At 38.0% G+C, this 26179-nt stretch overlaps 2 protein-coding genes across 8 annotated transcripts in view; one reads left to right on the plus strand and one right to left on the minus strand.

Annotated features, from left to right (window-relative positions):
* Positions 1 to 12535, minus strand: part of LOC146478820 (neuropeptide Y receptor type 2-like) — a 37176-nt gene extending 24641 nt beyond the window's left edge. For 3 of the 4 annotated variants that reach the window (XM_085111554.1, XM_085111560.1, XM_085111559.1), the window contains exon 1: positions 12431 to 12535. The gene's annotated coding sequence lies outside the window, so the exon portion shown is untranslated. Of the gene's footprint in view, positions 1 to 7945; positions 7968 to 12430 lie in introns of those variants that run through there. The other variant, XM_085111558.1, reaches the window with a different exon arrangement.
* The window catches only part of LOC146478821 (orexin receptor type 2-like), a 30266-nt gene continuing 5379 nt past the window's right edge, over positions 1293 to 26179 (plus strand). The window contains exon 1 of one of the 4 annotated variants that reach the window (XM_085111553.1): positions 1293 to 1440. Coding sequence is in view for 3 of the 4 variants with exons in the window: in XM_085111550.1 (XP_084967676.1) it covers positions 19463 to 19484 (22 nt within the window). In the remaining variant the exon portion in view is untranslated. Of the gene's footprint in view, positions 1441 to 12441; positions 12567 to 19342; positions 19485 to 23557; positions 24207 to 26179 lie in introns of those variants that run through there. The other 3 variants (XM_085111552.1, XM_085111550.1, XM_085111551.1) reach the window with 3 other exon arrangements.

Consider the following 26179-nt stretch of genomic DNA (forward strand, 5'->3'; position numbering starts at 1 on the left):
CTTCTCTTCGCTGTTTGAATGGTATACGAGGATTAGTCATATTGACGTTGAAATAAAAAAATAAAAAATAAATAAATGCCTGGTTTTAAATCAAACTACACTCTGCCAGGGTCAGTTTGAACGCTAAGTATTCAAAGCTGAGTCAAATAAAACTGACAAGCTGCGAAGCGATGTTATTCATTGTAATATTGAACGGAAAGAGAGATAGAAAATACATTTAAAGTGAACTGCTCCCATTGGCTAGAAGCTTATGACTGATTGGAATCAGCTGAACAGGTTCAGTAATTTAAAACTAATTTAGCGGACGAGGTCAGACAAAACTAATTTCAGAAAAGTAATTCCTTTTAGTTTGACTTTATCGGAGAAACACAAAAATTTTATTAGAAACAGGGCGAACTGCAATTTTAGTTTACTGCTTCGGCGTCAGCTGTTTGTCAAAAGATCAAACCCACAGAATTCCAACAACTATTATGGAAACAGGAAAGTGCCTTAAAATTTAATTTTGATTCTACTTTATGCCCTTCTTTCAACATTAATCACTTCTGTAAAAGCCTATTTATTTAGACTAAAGTTACACAAGAACTATTAATACTGAACCATATTTGTACCATTTAAGTAATATTGAACGGGGAAAAATATGTCGTCCGGTTTAAAGTTTCTTTCACAATTTAATGAAAGAAAATTCAGACTAGGGAAACGCCCAGAGCATTTTCTCAGTTTAAACTTTTGCTTACTTGAAATATTAAAGACTTAAGAATTACATCTCAAATAAAGTTGCACGCTAAGCCGAGAAGACCAACCTCAAATTTATTAAATACGAACACGTAAAAGATTATCCTATTTTTTCCTCTATTGGTTTTTGTTACCTAGATCTTACTAGTGCGTGCTAGCTAATACATTCAGTTTGCGTGTACTAAGTAAAGTATGCGATTATCAAAACATTTGTATAGTTAACGAAACTGATCGAATCGCTGAACCTTGTGGAACCTTTATTTTCGTATTATTACGCTGTCTTGTTATTTTTTTTTTATTGAGGAAAAAAATAAACTTGAAAGAACTCCAAAACAATTGTATTTCATGTATGCATGATTTTGCGGCGCTTGTGATAGCGAATAAACATAACTGGCAAATCAATTAAAAACTGCACATGCCATTCAATTTGAAATCACAGAATTATTATTTACATGAATCAGACAAAATTTAGGATGGTCAAACTATAAATTCATTTCGTCGGACGAGATTCACTGCATGATATCATTAGACGCTGGGAGCAAGGATCCGAGAACAGTAATTTTATTACGCCGAGCCAATAGATCTGGTACGACTCTTTGAAATCGATTTGAGGGTCGTTCAGTGCTTCACGATCAAGCTGAGTCCTTATTAGTTGTTTTGCTCTTGTTCTATACCAGTAGCTTGGTATTTTCTCAATCCGTGTGACAGGTGAGTCGAACCTAGCTATCTAACAATATGCATATTGTGGGTAACTTAACAATGGACTACAGCATAAACTATGTTATCCAGTTAGTAGAAGGTTACTCCTTTCAAATACTTACACTTCCCTGATCATAAGGTCGATGGACTATTAGGGTCAGCTGTTTTAAGCCGTTAGATAAGCGTCTCAAGTCGTTTTTATTGTCAAATGCAACTGGTAATGCTGAAACCCAAACTTTCCTAGTGGTCTCTTTCCCCCCCCCCCCCCCCCCCTTCCTTATCAAATAGGAAAATTAATTTAAATACAGAGCCAGCTATATCATTTTTTCTTAAAACCAACAACAGCCGGGTAGCTGTTTTAAGCCGTTAGATTAGCGTCTCAAGTAGTTTTTATTGTCAAATGCAACTAATAATGTTGAAACCAACTAGTGGCCCCCTCCCCCTAACAAATAAAATAAAATAAAATAAAATAAAAACGCCTTCCCTGAAAATAGAGAAAAATAAAGGTCGACTAGCATTATCCTAAAACCAACAACAGTTGGTAATTTCGGAGAATAAAATACCGTTTCTTATAACTTTCTACAACTTCAAGTTTCGGCTAAAGCTTCGGAACAGATCAGACAGTATTAGCAGTACACAAATATATGAGCGTCTACCCTGATTGACTCACGTGAAGCTACGTGACCTAATTTGACATGAAGTAGGGCACAAATGGCTGTAAGATGCTGGGTCTGGTTGTTACTAAAGTGCTCGCTGCTCGCAAGAAAAAATTGACAACTGCTCCCATGCTCGCAAAGACCATTCGATAAATATGTCTTTAAAAGGTAACAAAACGATCTGGGAACTCGCAGAAGACAACATTTTAAGTGTTTTGGTTAAAGTTCTCATTGAGCGCTCCCGAAAATAAGCTTCTCAGAAGTCATTTGAACGATATCAAGCCCAGGTTTATGGTGTGGCTATTAGTACCTACAGAGTTCGGCTTTCTTCGAGTTTTCAGATGGACTATTTTTTTTAACTTCTTTAAGCCTTAACGATGATCAGTCTCAAATTTCTCCTTGTAATACCAATGATCAATGCTTATTCAACCCCTTAGGTCATGAGAACTAAGGATACGATCACCCAAAATGAATTTTCTTGATATTTTAATAACTTCTTCCCAGTACTTTTATAAGAAAAGCATGAAGACAAATAGGAGAATTTGTTCTTTGATATTAGGGGTTAAAGGTTAAGGAAGCAGCTACAGCCTAAAAATGGCAAAAACGACAGAAACAACAAATAATTCATTTTAGTTTGAGAGGTGTATGGGTGGGCGAACTTAGGGACCGTTCATTTTTTATGAGCATGGGGGGGGGGCTGGTGGGATTTGGTTAATTGCCACTACGAAACTGTGTGACCCCCCCCCCTAGCATGCAATTTTTTTCCACATGCCCCCCCCCCCCCCCAAGCAGAACTATTTTTTTCTGATGACCTCCCCCCCCCTCCCGCCCAACCAGAAACAAATCATACTCCTAACTTTAACAAAACGTTTATGTACTGTTTATATCAAAGATAAACGTAATTGTTACTGTGATTTCTTTACAGTACTATTAACAAGTAACCGTTCTCTACTTAGGTAAAGATTTCTCTTGTTTAAAAAAACGTTTTATAGATAGCAACACGTTTACGGCAACGACAAACCCTAAATTTCCATTTAGATTCTCAAAGAAACTATAAAAATTAATCAAGCAAATGGTTAACGTGAAATTACTCCCCTTCGAGTAGAAACAATTAATACACGAACAGATCTGACTAACAAAATACGGATCGAAGCATACCATTCAACGATTACGAGTCATATTAAACAGAAAAAAACAGCGGACGCACAGATATCAGTCGCGTAGGTAAGGGTTAGATAGGGGTGTTCGTTGAGCCCCAAATCTTGCTTACTAGGGGGGTCCGGGGGCATGCTCCCCCGGAAATTTTTGAAAATCTAGGTTCCCAGAAACCTCATTTCCTGCATTTTGAGACCCATTTTAGGCAAATCACAAATTTGTTTTACAGCAGCTTTTTGAGCTATATACATCATTCCTACGGCATAATTGTTTCAACTTAAACAAGAAAGTTCAATGTACATTCCGCGCCCTGTCGAGTTCTGATAGCTATTCGATCTACTGATAGTCATACACCAAGCTGGTAAACTGCATCATTCTCGGGTGTAGGCCTTCGAACAAATAGACTATCTCGTCAAAATTGACAGGCATATCATATTTGATATGCATTAGAACCAGGGCAGACATTCTACTCTCTCGCATGGTACACCTCATGTAATTGTTCAACCTCCTCATTAAGTGCTTTTTCTTCCGCCATTACTGATCTGTAAAGGGGGTTCGTTCGAACCCCTCGAACCTCCCCTCCTACGCGCCTGGATATTAAAGTACTGCTATTAAAAATGACAGTTACAAGCTTTTCTGAAGATGGCTTACGGCTCAGATTTACCGTCAACTGAAGTCACCAACAACAGTTCTACTATTAAAACTAATCTGGATGTTCACACTAGGCATACTACTGAGTCTACTGATACTCCTGGGTTCAAATAATTTACTAATCAACAGTCTTTATAAAAGTGAGTACTATTAAAAAGAACATTAAACAATCTATTGATATAGTTCAGAGTACAACCTCTTTGTAGAAAACTACTCCCCCAAGGATGATTCAATAGTGAGACTGATACGTTTTTATATTAATTTGAACTTGTACAAACATAGGTGTCTACCTCAGTTTATATTCATTATTGCTTTTCCAACAGATATGCTTCATTTCCTCAGTTGTTGTTAATATAAAATGCAGATTTCGACCTCAGTATGTAAAACAAATTAAAAGTGGTTAGGAAAACCGCATTAAATAAAATTGAAATAATATTCAATTTCTTCATCTGTTTCTGTGTTGAGCCACTTTCAATTTCCCCTACTAGCCAATTATTTCTGGTGACCCCCCCCCCCCTCTTTCACTCATTTTTTTTTTGGTAGCCCCCCCCCCCTTTAGTGCCATTTTTTTTTCGTGGCCCCCCCCTAAATCCCTCCAGCCCCCCCATGCTCATAAAAAATGAACGGTCCCTTATCAGCTGCTACTAGTAAGGTGGGATCTTATCATCTTAGTCTATGTCTGCACTATACCGAATAGCTCTTGTGCATGCCAGAACCAAAAAACATATCGGATAGGGCTTTCGTAATTTTGTTCACACGCAAAACGCCGATTTTGGATCGATTTTTATGCCAGAGCAATGCTGCGCTGCTTCGGCCTTGAAAGTGAATCATCACATATCGAATGAACTATAGTGGAAAGATGGCGGTGGCTTTAGGCCACTTCTGTTCACATCAGGCCGGAGTATTTTTCACAACGGAATAAAATACTATCCAGCATGGTGTAGGCATAGCCTAAAAGGCTTCCAGGTTTGATGCTAGTACCAAAGAGTCTGGAAGGCCATCTGTATGATTTTCGTTTGATTATCAGTTATGTCGATCATAGGCAACGCTATGATGATGTTTTCAAGTGTCCCCGCTGTGACATAGACCACATATAGCTAGACTGTGTGTTTTTTTAAAAGTATGATAATGATTGTTTGTCGCTAATGGGAAAAAAGGCCCTAGGGGCAGTGTCTAGAGACTGAAAGAATTATTTACATTGAAGCTATGAGTAATAACGAAAACTGCTAAATTGAACTAAAAAGCACACGCATAAGAAAATCCCATACAAATAATGGTAATGACCATGATAAAACTAGACAGAATTAAAAAAAGTTAAATACACTCTTTTCTTTTATAAGAATATTGTTTTTCCGGCCCAGGCTGAATACTCTTATTTTTCTACCAATGTTAGGCTGAAAATATTCTTGTGAATATTCTTAGGTAAAAGCCATCGAACTGTCATTAGCATCGACCATTTGGCTAGTGCAGGTTTTTATCGCTTTTATTGTATAGTTTTGCTGTTTAGAGAAAGGAAGAATTTATATAGTTTGTTTAAAAACATATAATGGTATTGTATTTACAAATTTTCAACACACAAAATTCTATTCTTTTCAAAATTTCAGTCTAGGGGTTTATTCTTAAAATTTCGCAAATTTCGGCCTCGAAATTCTTATAAAAGAAATTCTTATAAAAATAAAAGAGTGTACAGTTGTATAGAGTAAAGACTGGTGAAAGGACTGACTATCAGCTGACGCGGTAATTTCTTGGAAAAACATTTATAGAGCTTTCATATAATTGGAATCCTTAATTTATTTTTATATGTGGACGCAGTAGTGGGGTGGTCGGACAGGAGACGCGGTGATGTTGTGGTTGCCGGGTCGGACTCGGATCGGATCACGATTTCCGTTTCAACAATATTTTCAAGGTAGATTTCCTCAGACCACCGCAATATCTACAAACGATCATTGTCAATTTTTCCTTGGAAGATTTTGGAATAGACTGAATCAATGAGTAGTTTTCAATCGGTGATGGCGAAATATTCCCTAAGAATATATTTATTTTCTGTCTAGCTCTTTTCACCAATTTCCACCGGCTCCAATGCTGGATGTGCCGTGTGCTTAATTGCTACTGAAACGGGGTATGTCTTTATTTACCCTGGGCGTTTCTCGCTTCTAGAGTTTAGGGTCTGCAGCAAATAGCGGTCGCATTGATTTCAAAAGTTCTTTTTGCGCAAAAAAAGCTATATGTCCGAAGCCTCAGTCCATTGTTTCAGTGTGTGTGTCCCAGCTCCATTCTTCATCATTAGAGTAAAAGCAGTCGTCGAGTCATTTGTGATACTTTGGTTCCCTTCTTAAACGACCCTAAAGAGGGAGATGGCTAGACACCCAATCTACCCCCTGGATCCGCCCCTGGGGCGACACAAAGTGCCCCCCCTCCCCCCACCGAAATCGGGACTCCAAAGCCATTAAAGCTGGGGGGCATACGTGACAAAAATCATTTTCTTTAAGGTCCCCAAAGAAGGAGGAGGACATCATGTCACTTGACAATTACGTTAGTTGTCCATCTTGGATCTCTCGATCTCTTCAAAGCCGCAGAAAATTAAACCGTCCAAATTGACTTGAAAACGATAAGGCCAATAAACAATTAAAATGAAAAAGTTACAAGGAAAAACTTAGAAGTTTCTCATTACACGGTGAAAACAAACAAACAAACAAACAAACAAACAAAATTCGCCGGAAAACTGAATATGGCTGTCAAAATTTCGGTTTGCTATAATATTATTGTTATAAGCGATCAATCAGCGTGGGAACTTCGTGCCCCCCCTGAGTCTCTCCCACCCCCACCCAACGAGTCAGCATGGGCTAGCCAGCTAAAGTTGAAGACAAAATTTACCTGTTACCGGTTTAATGGCGATTTAAAGGTTAAGAAACGATCGAACCAGCGTTTTTGAGGTTAAAAAAGTAGTCGCAAAAACAAAGTGGTGACAGTAGGTCCCCTGTCGTAAATGCACCTTCCTCTGTTCTCATTAATATCAGGGACGAAAACGTCACTTGAAGATATAATTTCATTCACGAATTCAAAATTCAAAACTTTCAAAATCTCGAGCTATCTCGTTCAGGTACGTAAATACGGTAGTACGGGAAAGTATTGCTAAATATGTTTCATTTAACTGGTCTATAAAGGATTTGTTGAGTTTTCTTCCTGGGAAGAAGAATTAAGCCAAGATATGTCTCTCAAACTAAGAACATTAAAAAGCGGGCTGTGTCGATAAACACTGCCGAATAGATTTATTAACTTCAATTACATTCACTCCAATGACTCCGTGTTGTCTAATCCGCCCAATAAAGGGAAAAAGAATTTTGAAACCGAGAAAGGTTTACCTCCAATCTTCAAAGGAAGAAGAATTTTGATACAGCAAAGATTTACCTCTGATTTAAAAGGACGAAGAATTTTGAAACAAAAATAGCTTTCCCTGATCTAAAGATGGCGAAGAATTTTGAAGCACAAAATAGTTCCTTATCTTAAAAGCACTCCTCTTTAAAGTGCACTCGGTTTTAATACGAACTCACTTATATCTTAACCGCTTCTTATTTCACGCTATTTAGAAAATTAAGTGTAATGAAGAGTTCAGCTTGTGAATACTTACACCCTTATCATAGATGAAACCGCCTTCCGTTTATTCTTGTACAGCATCTGAGTGAAAAACCACGCTCGACAGTTTCGCTAGAAGAAGGTCCTCATACGGCGAAACTGATACAGAGAAACATCGTCTTCGAGTGAGCGACAAAAACCACGAAACTTTCTCTTGTTTCTTGTATTTAAAGTGAATGTCTAGATTCTGCAAATAATACAGCTAATTGCGTTGGAAAATAAATAATTGCGGTGGGGGAGTTTATTTTGATTTGAGAATACTCTGTCAGTAGTTCACGATCATTTTCTTTCGAGACATGGCTCAGACTGATGCAATCAATATTTATATATAATAATTACTGAGGTGCCCACGCGGATTCCGATTCGAATTCTAAATGTTTTCTCCATGTTGTAGTCATTTTATTTCTCAAATTACCTACCTGTGATAGTACTCTTGACTCCAAAGAGTAAGAAAGCTGGAGTTTTTTCTGCCAAAATGCATCCGACAGCGAAAACGAAAATTATTTATCGGTGGACCGGCATTTGTCAAGTCAAACATCGGAAAGGATTCTTCTTTTTGTGATAAATGTCGGAAAAAGATAGTAAATTATTAACGGAGCCAAAAAGTGCCGACGTAAACAGTGTCGAAAATAAATGATCCGTCTTTCGCCTTTCAATTAAGGCGGTTTGAATGTCAATAAATTTTGTAAATACAACTAATTGCTTTTAAAAACAAACATGACGCTATAGCGACATTTGTTTGCTTATTTTAAGAGTCAAAGCTTTGAAATTCTTCCCTCATATAGATATAGCCTGTTAATACTGAAAAAAGGGCCAACTTGTTAACAACATGCTGCATTCGGAACCTGATTTGGTCAGGTGTTTTGTTCTTAATTTTTTTGTGAATGCATAATTAATGCCAAGTTTCATTGCAACCCGACCAATAACCCATGACAGAAGTAGTAATTACGAAACCAAGAAAGAAATTTATATTACCTACGGTATAAATTGTACTGCCAACCAAAACTAACATTAATATTTCAATAACCGAAAATGATTATTTTATCTGCCAGATAAGGACAAAGGTTTCGAGACTGGCAGTATTGAACCGGAACACACCTTGAAAGTTTGCGTTGGTTGAATTAGTCATCTCAAGTCTCAAAATACTTCTCTGTTATCCCGTTCTGAAACCCCAATGTTAAAAATTGTTGCCCTATCGTCATACTAGAAGGCAGAAGTAGACAAGCACGGCGCATTTTGAATTAAAATTGACAAAATATATACCAACATTAACATCATACAAAAATAGCATAAAAGCCACACACTGTCATTCTAAGGGGTATACTGCTTGTTACAGGAATTCTGTTGTGTTTTAGACAAAACTGTCCTAAATAATTATTTGTCAAAGTGTCTTTGTTCAAACATGAAATTGCTTTTAGAGTAACATGCAAGGAGGAAAACATGAAATTTTTTTTCGGAGAGGAAAACCTAGTAACTTTTTCAGAAGCGATTTTTCAGTACAAATGGAGAGAATTTGAAAAAATTGGTTGCAATCCATTTTTATCCTTGCCTTCTGTAGGCGACGACAATTAAGACTCGTTTCTGTGTACAGGTTAATTCTTGACAAAGAGAATCACTTTTTAATGTTTCTATAGATAAAAATATGTATTATTTTGTCTACTGAAAGTGAGACCAAAAAAGTGTGATACCTCATCAACTCCGAAAAAGGAATTGGTGAAATTTTAGTTTTTAAAACATTTTAACATCAGTATTTATCAAACAATAGAGTTTTTCTGTCGATAGACTTTGCTGGTTGAAAGTTGCCCCGCGGAAAGGTAATATTTCTAAAATAAGTTCGCCCGAGAAGTGAAGTTGTTTGGGTTCAAATGCTGGTTTTAAGAACATAAAATGCCTAATTGGCGGCATCCTGATCCATTGCATCGATAATCGCAAGATCAGAAACAGTCTATTGTATTTGAATTAATTCACCAAGAGAACTCACCGATTCGAAAGGTTGAAATGAAAAACACACAGAATGAAAATACCACAAAAGCAACCTCAGTTTGTTAATGAATTGGAAGGACAACTCGGACAGTTTTTTCGCAGATGGTACTATACATCCGGGCAATCCCGCTGAATAGATATATATAATGCCACGTAATAAATTAAATTTAAACCAATCAGACTTGGGGACAATTAAGTCGTGAACTATAAGAGCCAATAGTCCCTCGACATAAACACTCACTCACGTCACGCTATCCGTTTAAGCCAGCCGGACTCGGAGAAAATTTAATCACGAACTTTCATGGGAGGCTTGTTATAAATTCTCACCAGGAGCCTTCACTCCCAAACGCCACAGGTTAAGATAAGTAATGGGAAGAGGCGAGCCCGGAGGCGGAAAGGAGCGAGAGCTCAGCCACAAAAGTGAGCCATCGCTGCGGGGACTGTGAGGGTGGGGCGACAACCTGATATCTTGTGTCCCGTGACAACTTTAGTATAAATAGGCCTGTTTTATCCTGTTTATTCCTCTATTCGTTAAAAGTTTTAACGAATAGAGGAATAAACAGGCCTATTTATACTAAAGTTGTAAATATTATGCACAACCGCTTCCCCTGAGGATCCACAGATGCGCGGGAATTTTGAATGCACAGGTCTAATAGGAATAGGGGAGTGTTTGTGCTTAGCGGGGCTGGACCCTAATGACTGAAATGACATTACCCTATACAGTATGCAGAGTTGTTGACTTGGAAAGATCGCTCTAGGAACTACAATAACTCAAAACTGGAAATAACCCTACCCTGCGCCAGAAGTTACTAACTTCACTTCAAGAGTTCAGTTTTTCTTTTACCTCTTCGTGGTACTGATTAGCGCCGACAATTGCGTGTGACCAGCTGTCTCGATATTGTCTCGATATCTCACTTTTGTCCAGAAATGCACCTAACCCTGATTTTGGGTACTTTATATAAGGCAGACCTTTTTGTCGTTTTCGTTTGACTTCATGTTTGACAGAATTATTTGTGTGTTAGTAAGAATTTAGGTTAGGGGACACTTTGTGATGTCTATCATACGGTTCATGCATCTCATTAGCGTGCATTTCTCCGATATCTTAAACAGAAAATCGCGGTTTCCGTTGGACGCTGTTTGCAGTAATTTACTACTAGCTATCTCAAAAGAGTTGCTTTCATTTACTAGTTGCTATCTTGAAGAGAAACTCATTTCTCTTCGACAGTCTTTACACTTTTTAATTACTGGCTATCTCCCCTGGGCATTATTTACACGAAAGTACCCCCTGTTGTGTACACTAACCTACCACCCTTGAAAACTGCTTACAATATTTTCAGTTGACTAGCTATCTCAATAAGAAACCATTTCCCTTGTATATTGCTTACACTGAGTAGATTTCTAATGGCTATTTCCAACATAAACTCATTTCTCCAGGCTCAAATAGAAACCCATTTCAACTGTAGATTGTACAATAATTATTACTTCTAGCTCATCTCAACAACAAGCCCATTTCCCGCTTGGATACTGTTAACAAATGTTTATTACCGGATCATTACTGACTATCTTGAACTAGATATGGTGGGAATCGACGGTAGGTTATATAGAAAACGCCTCTCCCTTATTTAATGTTTCAAACCTCTTTATAAAATTTTCATTAAATACGTCTTATCTTTCTTCATCTCTTTCACTTGAAACAAAAATATTATCAATAATTGATGTCTTTTAATTTTTTGAAATGAAAACAATTCTTTGTACTTGCAGACAACAGCTCAGTCTGGACACTGAATAGCACTGAGATTTCTGAAGTTACTTCAGAGTAAACGCCTCTCGCTATGTTTCAAACCTCTTTATAAAAGGTTCATTAAATACGTCTTATCTTTCTTCATGTCTTTCACTTGAGACAAAAATATTATCAATAATTGATGTCTTTTAATTTTTTGAAATTAAAACTATTCTCTTTACATGCAGACAACGGCTCAGTCTGGGCAGTTAATAGCAGATTTGTCAGAAGTTGCTTCAGAGTAAAATCGGCATATGATTTCTTTATTTGATGTTAACACCGCCGAGATCATGTATTTCAGGTACATCATTAATTAACGGCCTCCCAGTAAGGTCACTGATCGAATAACAAACGGCGTCAAGTTTATAATTTGTACACAAATTCAAACTTTATCATTTTTGTCTTTTACCGGCTCAGAACGCCGCACCCGCAGTAAAATGAAAAACGCTTGGCGCTAATTTTGTTTTTAATATTTTCTTGGATGAAAATTGGAGAAACAAGATATACCGTGTGTTGCAAAGGAAAACTGTATGCTTCATTTACTAGGCGCATAGTTTACACTGCCTATAAAAAATGTCAAAACTCGACAGATACATTCAAAATTCACCTGGCATCTTGTAAGGCTTAATAAAAACCAGAGGATAGTAAAATATTATATTTCGGCCTTACCCTGAGACTCAAAAGTCAGACTTCAGTACCTAGAGGGCATAATACCGTAGAAACGAATTGCTTACGAATAGATTGTCAACTACATCGGCAAAGGGATCGAAGCCGCTTTTTCGTCGCGTAAAATCTACCGCAATATAAACCCTAATTTTAGCTTGAATACAAAAGCACCTCGAATCTGCATAACGTTTAACTGAACTACAGATATTAACTTGGTTGATAAAGTGTATACAGTGACAAACAGCTTGACTTTAATTCAGCTTAAAACGTGATAATCCCATTGGTACCTTTATCTCTAAACTTCAATTGTTAGAATCTTTTAATTTTCCACAAAACATTGTTTTATTTCTCAAAAAGATGTTTATTAAATATTTTCTTATCTTGGCTGCGGTTAAACCAGCGCTTTTTTTCCAAATGAAAATAAATTTTGAATAATTGATTACCTTTTTCTATACACGTATTAATAGCTGTTTACCTGCATTCAATGATCTTCACACTACCGCTTTAGAAGTTCAACAACATCTGGCTAAGTACCAACGGGAGATATTTACGCGCTGAAATCGCCTGATATCGGAGACCTACAAATTAAACGAAAATGAATTCTTCTACAGGTATGTGTCAGATGTAATATTTCATTTATACGAAAAACTTCCTTGAAGGCGTCGACCGAAATAACCAACGTTTTTGGTGAGCAGTTTAAAGTAGACGTGAAGCAAACTTGAGCTTGGGCCAGTATTTGAAGCTCTTAGAACTCTAAAATTCCCATATAAAATAACAGCTTAGTAAAACGAATTGTCAGTAAAGCGAGCATATGATATATGTTCAAATCCTAGAATCATTTCTTTGATTAAACTAGCCACCCAAGTTGCTATAGTCAGCAACCAACTTTGGAAGGAATTTTTTCTCTCACCAGCCAACTGATTAGGTAGAGTCTTCCTTAAGCTTATTCTAACGATCTATCTAAACGTTTAACAGTTCGTGTTACAATGTGATGTACTGGCAAGGTTATGGCAGGCAAATATAACTGGTATCACTCCGCCAGGGAAAACGCTGCATTTCTTTTGAAAATTTTCATTGATGCTAATGTAAGTTCTCAACAATAGCAAAACGGGCATTGTAAATTATCTTGCTTGTTTAGTTTGTGACGGCTTTTAGTGACAACAAAGAGAAGTAGCCAAACATGCAACGCATTCTGGCAGGTTGTTCCGCGTTCAGTGCAATGTAAAAAGTTTACAACATGCTCTGACATTGGTTAATTTCATTCGAATGCTCGTACTCCAGGAAGTTTATAAAGCGGATGCCTGCCCTGTAAGGCGAATTTCAGATTCCTTAATCCGAAAAATAATTCATGTGAGTTTGTACAATGTCACTTCGAATTTTCGTAACGATCAGCAGAAGCCAAATGGAGAGTATAAAACCGATCGGGGCATGTCCTTTAATTCCAAGCCTTTGTCTTGAAATTACCTTTGCGGGTTATTCAAAAAAAAAAAAAAAATGAAAATAAAAATTGGTTAAAAAGATGCGTTATTTTCTCCTGTCGACAGCCATGATAAATGAATTATATTTTATTTTCCGATCTTTCCTTTTTCTACAAAGCCATATTAAACACGCACATGCCGCTGAGACATGCCAGGCAGATGGCTCACGCCAATAAAGACGGTGATCCGGCCTCAGTTGCTCAAAAAGACTGGATAACTAAATTCAGGGCATAAATAACGATGCTAGTAGGGAAAATGTATTGGGTAACATTTTATCCGTGGAATAGCGAGCACGGTATCATTGGTGGACAAAGACAAAATAAATGTTATCTGGTCTGAGCAACAAGATTCTGTTTCTCAGAGTAACGCAAATTTTGAGTTCTCTCAGCTCTCGTAATTTGGACAAAATTCGCGAAATCAAAGGTCGCTGGCGCTGACTGCTAAAGGCGCTGAGTCGTGTCTGAGATCGAGTTTTGACACACATGTATTCGCATAATAATCAGCTATAGATTCGAACTCTGACAAACACAGAACGTGAAAGTTTGTCGAGTAGAAAGCGGTATGACTGACTCGAGGAGAGCGGGGTCACGCTATATATAACCAGTTACAATCTGATGTAGACCTATTGTATACAAATACTGATAAACTACAATACACAAGAATACATTTTTCTCTTTTTACAGGACATGCAGGACTACACTTTTTACTATCACAAATATGCGATGCGGAAAATTTGCTACCTGCTGAGAACTAATGTTTACTTTTAAAAGGTAGTTGAAAGATATAGAAAAACCTGCAGAAAATAATACAGCTTCGATCAGGGTAATTATTCTTGGGCGTATATTAATTCAACCTTCAAAATTTTTCATCTCAGTCTCTTAATCATACAGTTTCCTCCTTTAATTTCAAACGTGAATGATCCTTAACAATTATCGATCTCTGAGGAACTTTTAAAAAACGCTCTGTTTCCAACGACAGCTTACTATTTGCTTTTCGAACTGAAAAGTAAATTGTACTGTCCACGTAAACCGTGACAAGAAAACTGTAAAAGGTTTAATGATGACACCCTTTTTTGTTCTCTAAAGTAAATATTGTGAACTAATAAAAGATTCAGTGACTGAATGTCAGCAAGAGGGATCGACTGTTATTCAAAAGGTAAAAAGCTTTCTCTCAAACTTCAGTTTTTTTTTGGCGAAGCAGGTGGCATAGTTCCCGGGGTATTCAATCGATGGAAACCGGCGATGATCGGAAATTCAATCGATCAATCAATAACATTAGTTCATTGGTATCGATTGGTATCGGCCAATCGATGACCAATCGATAACCACACAAAACCCGTTCATCGATTGCTATCAATTGGCTCAGCAACCTCGAACAGACGTCACGCACGCTATCTGTCCGATCATCCGCCATTTTTAGGTAGCACTGGGGACGAAATTGGTAAAACAAATTCCGATCCAGTCTTCTCGACGCAAAGAATATATCTCGTTGGACGTGTACTCGAATTACCCACTAGCCCGTCATTGCCTTTCCGTGTCATAATGTCTACGCAAGACGTCCAGGTAGAGGCTTTACTGAATATATAAGGTTTATCGTCAAAGGCTATCATCTTTGCCGTTTTGAGGTGAACGTCGGTGAAATGTTCACTGCAAACAAGAAGAGGAGAGAACGCGGGAACGCGTTTAAAGTTGTGAACCATCGTGGACAGTTCGGTCACCTAAAGTCCGAGCTTGTGGACCCTTTTTGGCCACTACATGCAGATATCTTTGTGTTCGTGAATTACTTTATTACAGTTTTTTTTTCTATTAAAACTGTAACAAAAAATCCGGGCAAAGAAATATGAAATTATTCAAAACACATACATTGTTATTTCGGTGTACTGTTCTCATAATATTATTGTATTTGCTCCTTTTGCTATCAGAATTTTTCTGTGAAGGCACTATTAAAGTCTATATTAAAGTCTATAGATTGGCCCATGGAACAAACTTTTAATTTGTCAAAGAAAAAAAAACCGGATTCCTGTGGACGCATGCAGCTGGAATTGACTGATGCATTACCATTTATAAGTCCAAATAAGAGAAAAATGTATTTTTTAGAGGCATACTTGGAAAAAAGAAATCCAAGTTCTCCCAACTACCGAAACGAGTCGAACCTATGACCTTCCAATTACTAGCTCGGATGTTCTACCACTGAGCTACAGGGGACTCGTAGGGCCGGAGCTAAGGCCATTAAACGAGATTCATGGGACAAGCATCCTGCATACTGCTAGGATTTGAATGTCAATGTCTGGCGTATGCACAATGCCAGTGATGGTAAAAATTAGAGGTTTACAAAAGAGCTCCGTATTCTGATTTTAAGCTTTGAAAATACATGGGAATGATGTGTTATACAGTCAGTGACACAGGCTACTCGGAAACTGAAATGAAATCCTAGTTCTCCGAATAGGTAGGAGTCGAATCTTTAACCTACATATTCCAACTTTTGTTTTAAAGATAGCGCATTCTTCCTTTTAATGATTTGACAATATTTCTAGCTGATCGGTTTGAAGACACGATTCGAGCAATAACGCTCGAGCACGAGTTTATTTTTTAGCCGCAATAAGCTAAGATAGGAACTCAATCCAACTCTATTCAGTGGACCTCCTTCTGGTGCACTGTCAGGGCAATTTCTCTGCATGAGTTATTTTGGCCAAAACTGCTCTGAAAATACTGTTCAAATGTCTGACAAAGAACCTATTCTCTAACATAAAATTTCTCTCAGAGCACTGGCAGGAAATTATTAAGTGATTTCTGCAAGGAAGAACAAACTCGAATCGGTCTTTAGCGCCGGATTTCTCTAAACTGCACAGGACGAACTTGTAAAAATTGGCCAATTGTTTCAAGCTGCAACCATTTCCATCCTAGCCATCCGTAACCAAAAATAATTGATACTTGTTTCTGTGCACTGGTTGGGCAATTGTTAACAAACCTGGACCATTATTTTAGTGTTTCCATTGCTAAAAATGTGGCTTTGGCTCCGGGGAAGAAGGGAGGGGGGGGGGGGGGGGGGAGACTTTCATACGAAAGGGGTAGGAATGCTCGTCGTCTCGCTTTGGGATTTAAATTTCGGATTTTGGTCTCACTTAGGGTGTTCACTAGGTAAAACGCTATTATATTTAGCCGTGAAGGTCTCGTTTAGGGTTGCACGCGAAAAGGTACTGTACCTTTTTATTTGTCTGTGTTTTAAAATGGTCTCTTTTAGAAGGTTAAAAATTTTGGGCATGGCCAGATTGGTCTTCTTCAGGGGTTTAATTCAAAACTTCCGATGAGCATCCCCGCCCCTTTCATATGAGAGTCCCCCCTGGGTTTTGGCTATTTAAAAAGTTACACTAAAATTAGGTGACACTGCCCCTTTAAAGTGATTGCATTCTTATCTAACTGGTCGCATGCAGAGAACTTACGTAAACGGCGTTATGTCTAATTAAAGCCCCATTGTTTGCGATGTCCCCCAGGATCTATTTTAGTTCCCTTGTTGTTCGTAATCTATATGAATGATCTTCCTGCTTGTGGTCTATCCTCAACACCAAGGTTGTATTCCGACGATGCATGTCTTACCAATTCCGAATCCAGTAGATCTTCAATCTAAGATACTGACAGTGACCTATACAAAATACAGCCCTGCATGGCTTCAAGCCAATAACTCCGCTTAGTCTAAATGTGAAAAACCTAAATTTTCTTTCCTAATGACACCCATGTTCGGAGACACTTACGTCAGGTTACCTACGCTTGCGCAGTCATGATCAATAAAACTGTATTACTTGTTTTTGGGATCTGAAACATCTGCACCAGCTGAATACAGCTATCCCTCTGACATCAAGAAACAAGAATGAAAACAAAAACCGTAACATGAAAATGTCGTTCAGCAACACTGGAACGAAAGCAACCTCGTTCCTCGTCTTCCATCTTCCCATCCCAGTGGAACGAAGTTATAACTAATCCGCTGTTCGTTTCACCTGAACTGAAAAGGTCCCTCACTTTGGTGGTTCCTCCACTTTAGGCTCATTGTATTTACTATGTTTGATGCTCCATGTTACTCAACTGACAAAGAGAGACCTTTAGATTCAGTTTTTCCAGTAGACTGAAGAGCGCAGGCGTGAAAACTACTAGATCATTTTGGCAGGAAAAATAGACAACCGTAGTCATTTTACGAGTTTTTGTGACAGCGGCGTAGTGGAGAAAGCAAATCCTCGCGACGTGGGTGATATTGTCTTTTTGGAATCAAGAAAGGGCGGCTTTGCTATCATCATTCAAAACAAGCTGCACAAAGTTCGGCGTCGCTCACAAAGACTAAAATGACGTTTCCTGGGGATCTCTTTTTAGTACTTCACTAAAAACTTGAAGTCAAATCTCGTTGTCGTAGTCGTGCTCGTACTAGAATCGAAAGGTCTCTATGTATTAGCTCGAGAAGCGAGCTTCGAGGGTTGGAATTAATGACAAAAATGGCGGAATGACAGCAGACAACGTCGCACAATTAATCCTCTGGAAGGAATAAACTAATTAACAGTTTTAGGTGACAGGATTAGAAAGCATCTACCTCGTTCCCCCGAGAGTTCGAGACAACGTAAGTTCATTAACTTTCCCAACCCACTACTCCACGTTATCCTTTGCACTCCTCATCCTGCACTGCTCTAAGCAGTTTTGTACTCTCCTCAGATTTTTCTCAGCTGGCTCGCAGCTCAGCCAATCGCGCTATATATAGAACGCTCCGACAACACACGGAAAAAATTAAAGGGGCAGTGTCACCTATTCTTAGTGTCACTTTAAATAGCGTAAAAAAACGATTTATGTTGATGGGAGCATTCAAAAATGGTTCGATTTTGTCAAAAATAACCCTACTAGGCTCAGAAACTAGTATCATTCATTTTTGTCCGCAGATGGCTCGGAGGTGGAAATGGATTGCAATTGCAACGTGCAAAACTTGGCCAATTTGTTCAAGTTCTTCCTGTGAAGTTTGGCTTAAAAAATGATTATAGTTTATCTTCCTCAGAGAAATCAATTCATATCTATTTTTCTCCCAGTGTTCAAAGAGTAATTTTGCGGGGTTCTTTCTCAAATATATGAGCATTTTTGACCAACATTGAGCAAAATCTTCCTGACACTGATTGCCCCTTAAGGTGGGGGTTCACCTGAAAGCCGTCTTCACGCCGCTTGAAATCGGTCAAATGGAAATATCTTGTTTGCATTTCAAGCAATACAAAAACCCTCCATTCATAACACAAATCAATGATTTGGGGTGTTTTATGAATTTTTGGGTGATTTTTAGGTATATTTGGAAGGAAATAATTTTTCTTGAAGGATTGGTAAAATTAAAAGAAATAAGAAATGTTGAAGATTTTAGTGAAGTTTTAAAATTAGAATTTGTAGTTAATAATTAATAGACGGATACCAATTTAGTCCACTAGCACTCTGGGGTGCTCTTGCGTGGTTATCGACTGTCTGTTAGTGTTTTCTGTCTTCTATCCATTCTTAAAACCTTTTCAAATTTCACTCAAATTCAGGTAGAGCCCCACCTTAAAAGGAATTTAATTTAAAGACAGCAGAGTGGGCTTCTCGTTACGAAGGAGTACTGTAAGAGATTTTAAATTAAATATCCAGGAAATATGGTTTAATATCTTTAAAGCAAATCCAAATTAAAATAATGGGATTTATTTTTCAAGTCAATAAGCCCTGGCCCTGGGTCAATAATCTGTCAATTGTCTTTTGCTAGTTGATTTGTTCTGCATAAAATACACTGTACTCAGTCACGATAACTATCTAACAGATGGCAATCTCTTATCATGAAGGCAGCAGCCGTTTCCTGTTGACTTTACCTTTCAAGTCAGATTAGAAATGTACACTTTAATAAACTGATAATGAAACCGATCATTGTAGCGGGTTAGTTTATGACACTCAAGTTGTCTAAGGTCGACACGTACTCCAATTGATCAATTTTTGGTGTGTCTGTAACTTGTACCAGTTTTGCGAGATTTCGACACACAAAAGGAAAGAGCAATGTCTTTGAATTCTTCTGACGGTAAGCCCACTATTCTTGAGTTCTATAAACATAATTCATTGTGATAATCAATAGCTGCCCTGATCTGTTTTCTGGTTACCTCTCTGCGCACTTTACAAGCAAATCATAAAATGTCTGGGCGCTGTAAACTGATTCACAGATGCGAGAGTCAAACATTTCCCCGTTAGGTTTATTCCCATGTGGTTCCTCGTTAATCTCTATGGCTCAACCGTAGTTAGTGTTCAGCTTCATCGGGCGATTTTCAGAACAGCTACACAAATATGTATTTGACTGTGTCAACGAACACAATAATTAATTTACCCTTTTGTAGATTTAAGCTCAATAATATAGAATCTCTTCTGTGTCTTCTTTTCATCGGGATATTTTCAAAGTTGACTGAATGTTGCTGTCATTTCCTCGAACAACAGTAAAATCTTTAATTTACGTGCAGCAGGGAGTTACCTGTCAAAGGGGCAGCATTTGAGGTCACTGGATATGTCATGCCAATAAATTATTTTCAAATGTTTCGTCAATGTACAGGAATCATTTGAAGTGAAGTTTATTATTCGATGAAAGTATAGCACGTCAACAAATATCTCTGTTGGGCTAGCCACCTGTACGAAAATAAAAATATTTTACCTTTTTAAATTAAAATTTGCTGAAACTTCCTGCGTTGTCGAACGATCAAAGACAACTTGAAAGAGCTCAGAAACACTACAAAGAGAAATGATCTTTCAGAAAGATAAACACTTGACCACAGGCGGCAGAAATTTTCATTTAACGGCGTCCCATTGTCAAACCACATAAATTGTTTCTGTTTTCGACAGCGTCGATGAAATCGTGGATAGAAGTGTAAACTCTGATCATTCCAATCACTAATGTCTGACCATGAAATGACTCATGCTCTTGAGCAGTATGACAACTTCGGAATCCACAACACTAACTTTGCATCTGTAGTTAAAAATTCTTGGCACTTAGAACCTTTAACTGACTTATCTCAGATTTGTAACGTGTTTCAAACATCCAAACTGGGGATAGCCAGAAAAACAAATAGCGCTCGATGAACGAAATTTCGCAGAAGGAAAAGAACTGGAGAGAAGACTAACTGGCCCCAAGATCCACATGAATAGTCTCCTCACCCTTCTCCATATATTTCTCACAACATTGTCACATCATTATCAAATCAAGGCATATTTTCGGCGATAATTTTCTTTATTCACACGATTTGTGTGCTTGATCAAGTAGTGATCTGGTAAGGACAAATCCTATGCTGGTCACAGTAGGAGCCAAAAGGCAGGTTACAATATGTGTGATGAATAGCGTGATTTGCTTTGTAGCGTGCTAATTGTTTAAATTATTTTATCCGCCAATTTAATCCGCTAAGCCACAAGATCAGCCTAATCTCGCTTTAAATCAATGGCATGCCGCCACGGTGCGCCAACGCGCTCTCCAGTCTCCTGTCATATTAGTTTTGTTATGAAGGTAACCCGGGAGGTAAATACCGGTTTTTCAAATCGATCCGATACGATGACGATATTCACCGTCATCGTTCAAGGCTGTGACAGACGAATAGAGGGCACGTATTTACTATTATCCTGCAATGCAAGCTTTTTGGGCCGCGCGCGAAAGCCAGCATCTCGGTTAGCCGCCATGCCATGTTCCCCAATCTTCTTCTTCTTTAAACATCCAAGATGGCGGCTATTACGCTCAACTAAAATAATACAGCTGCATTGCAAACTAAGCGCCTATCAAAGCTGTTGAGTTCGAACCGCGAAGTATCAACAGGACATAATTAGACAGGAAGAATAATCTATTTTGTGCAGAACTACATAAGAATTCTCGTGAATTTCAGTTTTGTGAAAGAAAACAGTGACATAATTGGGACGAAAAAAAGTTACACTCCATTCAAAAATCAAGGGCCCGTGACCTGTCAAATACAAGTGGTCACGTGCGAAGTATCGGGACGACTGATATCTCTTATTAATATCAATAATTTTTATAGAAAGCCCAATATCGACATTGAATAACGGGTATCGTCTCTTTCGCAATCGGCCCAGCCTTAGCTGTAACCTAAAGGGCGATTTACACGGTACGCGCGACAAGCGTTACCACAGGCCTACGACACGAATTGTTTCGAGTAAATCAACCCTACAACTCGCTTACGACTGTCGTGTACGTCACACACAAAAAAGGCATACGATAAACATGTTTTAAAATCCTACGACAATCGTAGGTATAGGCAATGTTCAGTGACGAGAGTTCAGTTGTGTGCGATGTTTTGCAACTTTCGGTCTTGTCTTTTAGCTTCATGCTTTGAACCGACAACGTTTGTTGAAATGACTGTATACTACAGCTCGGAAACCAAGAAACAAAAATTAAATCCACTCCTCAGAATAGCCTCCCACGCAGTCGTTTTTAGGAGACTCGTATTACCTTCTTTGTGGGGAGGAGGTAATACGAGTCCCCTAAAAAAACGACTGCGTGGGAGGCTACTCCTCAGAACTGAACACTTTGTTTCTGATCAACGGGATCAAATCAACACACGATGTTCAAAGATTGGACGAAGAGTTATGCAATTCAACTGACTTGCGTTTATGTTCTTCCAGCAAACTACCACGAAAACAACCAAGAATATGTCAAAAAAGGGATTTAGGGTCTAGTACTTCGACCTACCGAATACAGGGCAGTCTTTTGCAAAGTCCTCATTTCCGGTCTTTTTGAGAAACACGCTCCTTCAAGCGTCTCGCGGTTGGTTTGTCTTCTTTCTCTGAGAAAAAAATTCCTGAGCTCGATTTGCAGGAGAGTTGAAATACTGGCCCCAGTTGTTCAAAGAGCGGATAACTTTATCCACTGGATAAGTCACAATCCAGTGGAGAAATATACTCCACCTAGCGCTTTAGGCGAGTTTTCCACACAATTCCATACTTAAATTTGATATATGCTTTTACCCTGTCCACAAATTATAGGGCTATTAGGAAAATCTTGCACACATTTTATCTGCCGGATAGCGACCTATCCAGTGGATAAAGTTATCCGCTCTTTGAACAACTGGGGCCAGGGCTACAGTACAGCACATCAGGTCTACAGGGATACAACCGCTTACCGCAGACTTCTAATCAGGCAGTTTTTGTTTTAAGGACGTCCAAAAGAAACGGTCTTCGGTTTTCGATCGACATGGAAAAAAAGTTACAAAAACATTAATATCTCTGGAACGAGAGAAGGTATTAAAAAAAAAAAAAAAAAAAAAAAAAAAAAAACCCGCCAATCTCTTTGAAAGGCCTTTCAAATAGGCATAAATTATTTTTTTCTTGTTGAAATATTGTCTGATGAATTAAAACGCTACTCATCTGTTTTCCCAATTTGATGTATGTATATTCCAACTGGTACGTGATACGGAGGTTATTTACCGGAACTGGTCTTGACATTGGTCGATTCCTTCTTCCGTATGACGTGTATGTATCGATAATTACGTGCTGGGACTCTGCTTGAACTGGCAGCTAATGAATGCAAAATATACTCATCATGGCTCCGTTGTTCCAAAGCCGATTAACGATAATCGCCGATTAAAAGTTAAGCCAGGATTCCGTCTCGCTCGCTAAGAAGGTTTATAGAGGCTTATTTCAAGCTAATTTCAAGTCAAAACTAATAGATGGCAAAAAACCTTTTTAAAGAATCTTTATGATTAGTTATTTAACTCGAATCGAAGCTTACGCACCCTGGTTTGGATTCTCTTAATCGGGAAAAAAGAAGTGATATTTTGGGTTAAAGACATTAAGCAATTCGCACGTGTATTAAAAATACCTTTGCGCTTTACTACTGAAAGGCAGGGGGTTTGGGGGACTTTGGCTCCGTGGCTGAGCGCAAGGTTCCCCGTTACCTTCTTTCTTACATCAAGTCTGGACAAGATCTTCTTCAAGGAACAAAGTATTTATTGCAGATCTTGGCTCATTCTGTTACAGGCAGAACTTACGAGCTTTTACTGAAGGACATTTGTCATATAAAGACTCCCCAGCCAATAGTATTTCGACAGCTCAACTGATTTCACTTGCGTAAGCTTAGCAAATTAAATGGACGATACTCAGTTTCTCTTCTGTATTATTCGAAAGAACAGCAGGTGTTCAACACCCATTTAAATTACATGACCGCGGTTATAAAGGCTACAATATTTCCTAAACTGAGTGAGATCTATTTACTGTACATAAACAGCGCGTGTGCTTGAAATAAATCCACTTAACCCTTTATGTTATGCCCGATGAACACCCTTCTCATTATTGGTGATCATTTCCCTTTTTCTCACAACTATTATCCTTGATATAGTAGTGATATGTAACGAGAAATTACAAGCTGGTCGCAATTGAGAATCAGTCCACGTAAAATATAGATGTGAGCAGTCGGTCCGCTCTCTAAACATTCAAAGATATAAACCTCGATCATCCAACGTTTTGATACTAAAACAATATGATAATTATAACCTCTGATATCGGCCTGTTCAGGCATTTAAGGATTAAGATAATCTTGGGGCTCACAAGTCTCACATGACGGATAATTTTTAATACCAGTTTAACCTGTTTTCGCCATGTCTTTTGACACATCCTGATTGATGCGTAACGAGCCTTATGAATGTTTAATGCTTTAAAAGCTTCACCATGGTTGCATTAGTTTAAATCTATACCAAACAGGGAACCATTTTTTATTTGCTTTCCTATATCAACAGACAAGAAACGACGATGAATGGCTCAGACGGTAAGTCGAACACCCGAAATTTTTTTCAATGAATCATCCACCCTAGAGCGATAGCTGACAGAGTGGTTGTTAAGGTTTTGTTTCAATTCGTCTTTCTATAAGCGACTTGTTTACATAAATTTAAGTGGCGCAACGTAACATCTGTTCACGTATAAATTTGCCCCGGACTGAAAGATTATCAAATACTCTCAGATATTTTTTAAACCAAACATGATATCCATTTTGCTGACCTTGTTTTTGCCGAACATCAGCATTCTGAGAACATTTCATATCAAATGTACACTTATTTTGGCTACTAATTTAGTTACAACGAACACACAAATTTCGATCGAATAACACACTAAATAAATAAATAAATAAATAACCAAACAAAAACTCAGGGGATTAATGTTAAAGAGGCTTAAAGCATTGGGTTAGTACATTTGAATTTGAATTGAGTTTCCATTAATTTGGGTTTAAGTTATCTCGTTGTATTAAGGAACTTGACAGGTATCTCTTTGTGTTGTAGGTTAAATCTTATTTTCCTTCCCTGTATTGATTTGACGTTTTTGTTTCCTTTGTCTTAAGTCTGCTGTGAGTTTTAAAGGTTCTTACACCGAGGTAAAGCCTACTTTGGCTAATTATGGTTTTTTATACAAAACGTCAACATTGTAAGAGTGTCCGCTTACTGGCGGGCGTTCACCCAGACCACTCAAGCTAAGAAGCTGAATCCGCTTTGTTTATTAATAGTACGGCAGGAATATATTTGTTCATATATTTTTTTGTATGCCGGGAACATACGTGTTAATAGCCGTTTCGTAAAATTGCATGAATTGACGGGTGGTTGGAAGGGTGATAAACATTATTGTGTTTTTATCTTTCGCCTTACAATACCGATTTTAACATTAACACACTGTCTCACAGCTGTGCTGTTTATCAGGTTTAAATCCGTTTCTATCTTTTTAGTAGGTGATTGAAATAATTTGCCTTGGTGTCATCAAACAAAGGGCAATATTGATAATTGCAAAGCCCATCCAATTATGGATTCACTAATTAAACAAACAGCTAGTTATCATTCAAAAACGTCGAGATAGCATAATATATGAAGCGCTAATAACGTGTCATTAAGTCACCTGGGAATAGAAGAAGAATACGGCCACCCCGCTGAATTGGCGTCAACTTTGAATACATTTCTAATCAGCAATAATTATTTTTACTTTTGATCAGAAGCGATTTGCTTAGGAGTAAACAGGCAAAAATTATAGTAAAAAGCCAACGTTTGTAACTGTGGACCTTGCAGGCCAAGACCCACAGTTACAAATAAAATAAAATAAATAGAAAAATTATAAGAAGCGTATCTTGTGACTGAAGTTGCCTAAATTTAACATTATCATTTGTTTAACTGTTTGGCCGCCCAACACAAGGCTGCTCTACATAGTGCTCATTACCGAAAGAAAACTGTAGTTATCAAGTTGCACCTGATGTGACCGCAGCGAAGCAACAAAATAAGTAATATGCGGCTGAGAGTAATAAACCCTTTTAATGCTATAACCACTACTAGTCAAAGAACAAATTCTCTTATCTTGCCCCCATATATTTCTTACAAAAGAGCTGCGGAGAAGTTATTAAAATATCAAGAAAATTCACCTTGGGTGATCATATCCTTAATTCTCATGATCTCTGGTGTTGAATGATCATTGACTTTACAAGGAGAATTTGATGCTGATCACTGTTAGGGCTTAAAGGGTTAAAACGAAGAAAACAAGCTAAAGTAAACAGGAGATCCAATTCGAGAAACCTGCTTCTCGAAAGTCCCCAAGAATTTTCAGAAGCGTGAGACTTTTTCTGAATTTTTCAGTTTTATCTACTGTTGGTAGTTTTTTTCGTACAAATGGGAGCCCAATATATTTCTTACTCTTGTGCGGACGTCAGTCCACGTTTTGGATTTCAAAATTATTAAATATCAAATTCCTGTAATGGCCATAACTACACGT

This window comes from Pavona decussata, unplaced genomic scaffold (genome assembly GCF_977016875.1).
Source record: "Pavona decussata unplaced genomic scaffold, jaPavDecu1.1 SCAFFOLD_62, whole genome shotgun sequence".
In the NCBI taxonomy this organism is placed as follows: domain Eukaryota; kingdom Metazoa; phylum Cnidaria; class Anthozoa; order Scleractinia; family Agariciidae; genus Pavona; species Pavona decussata.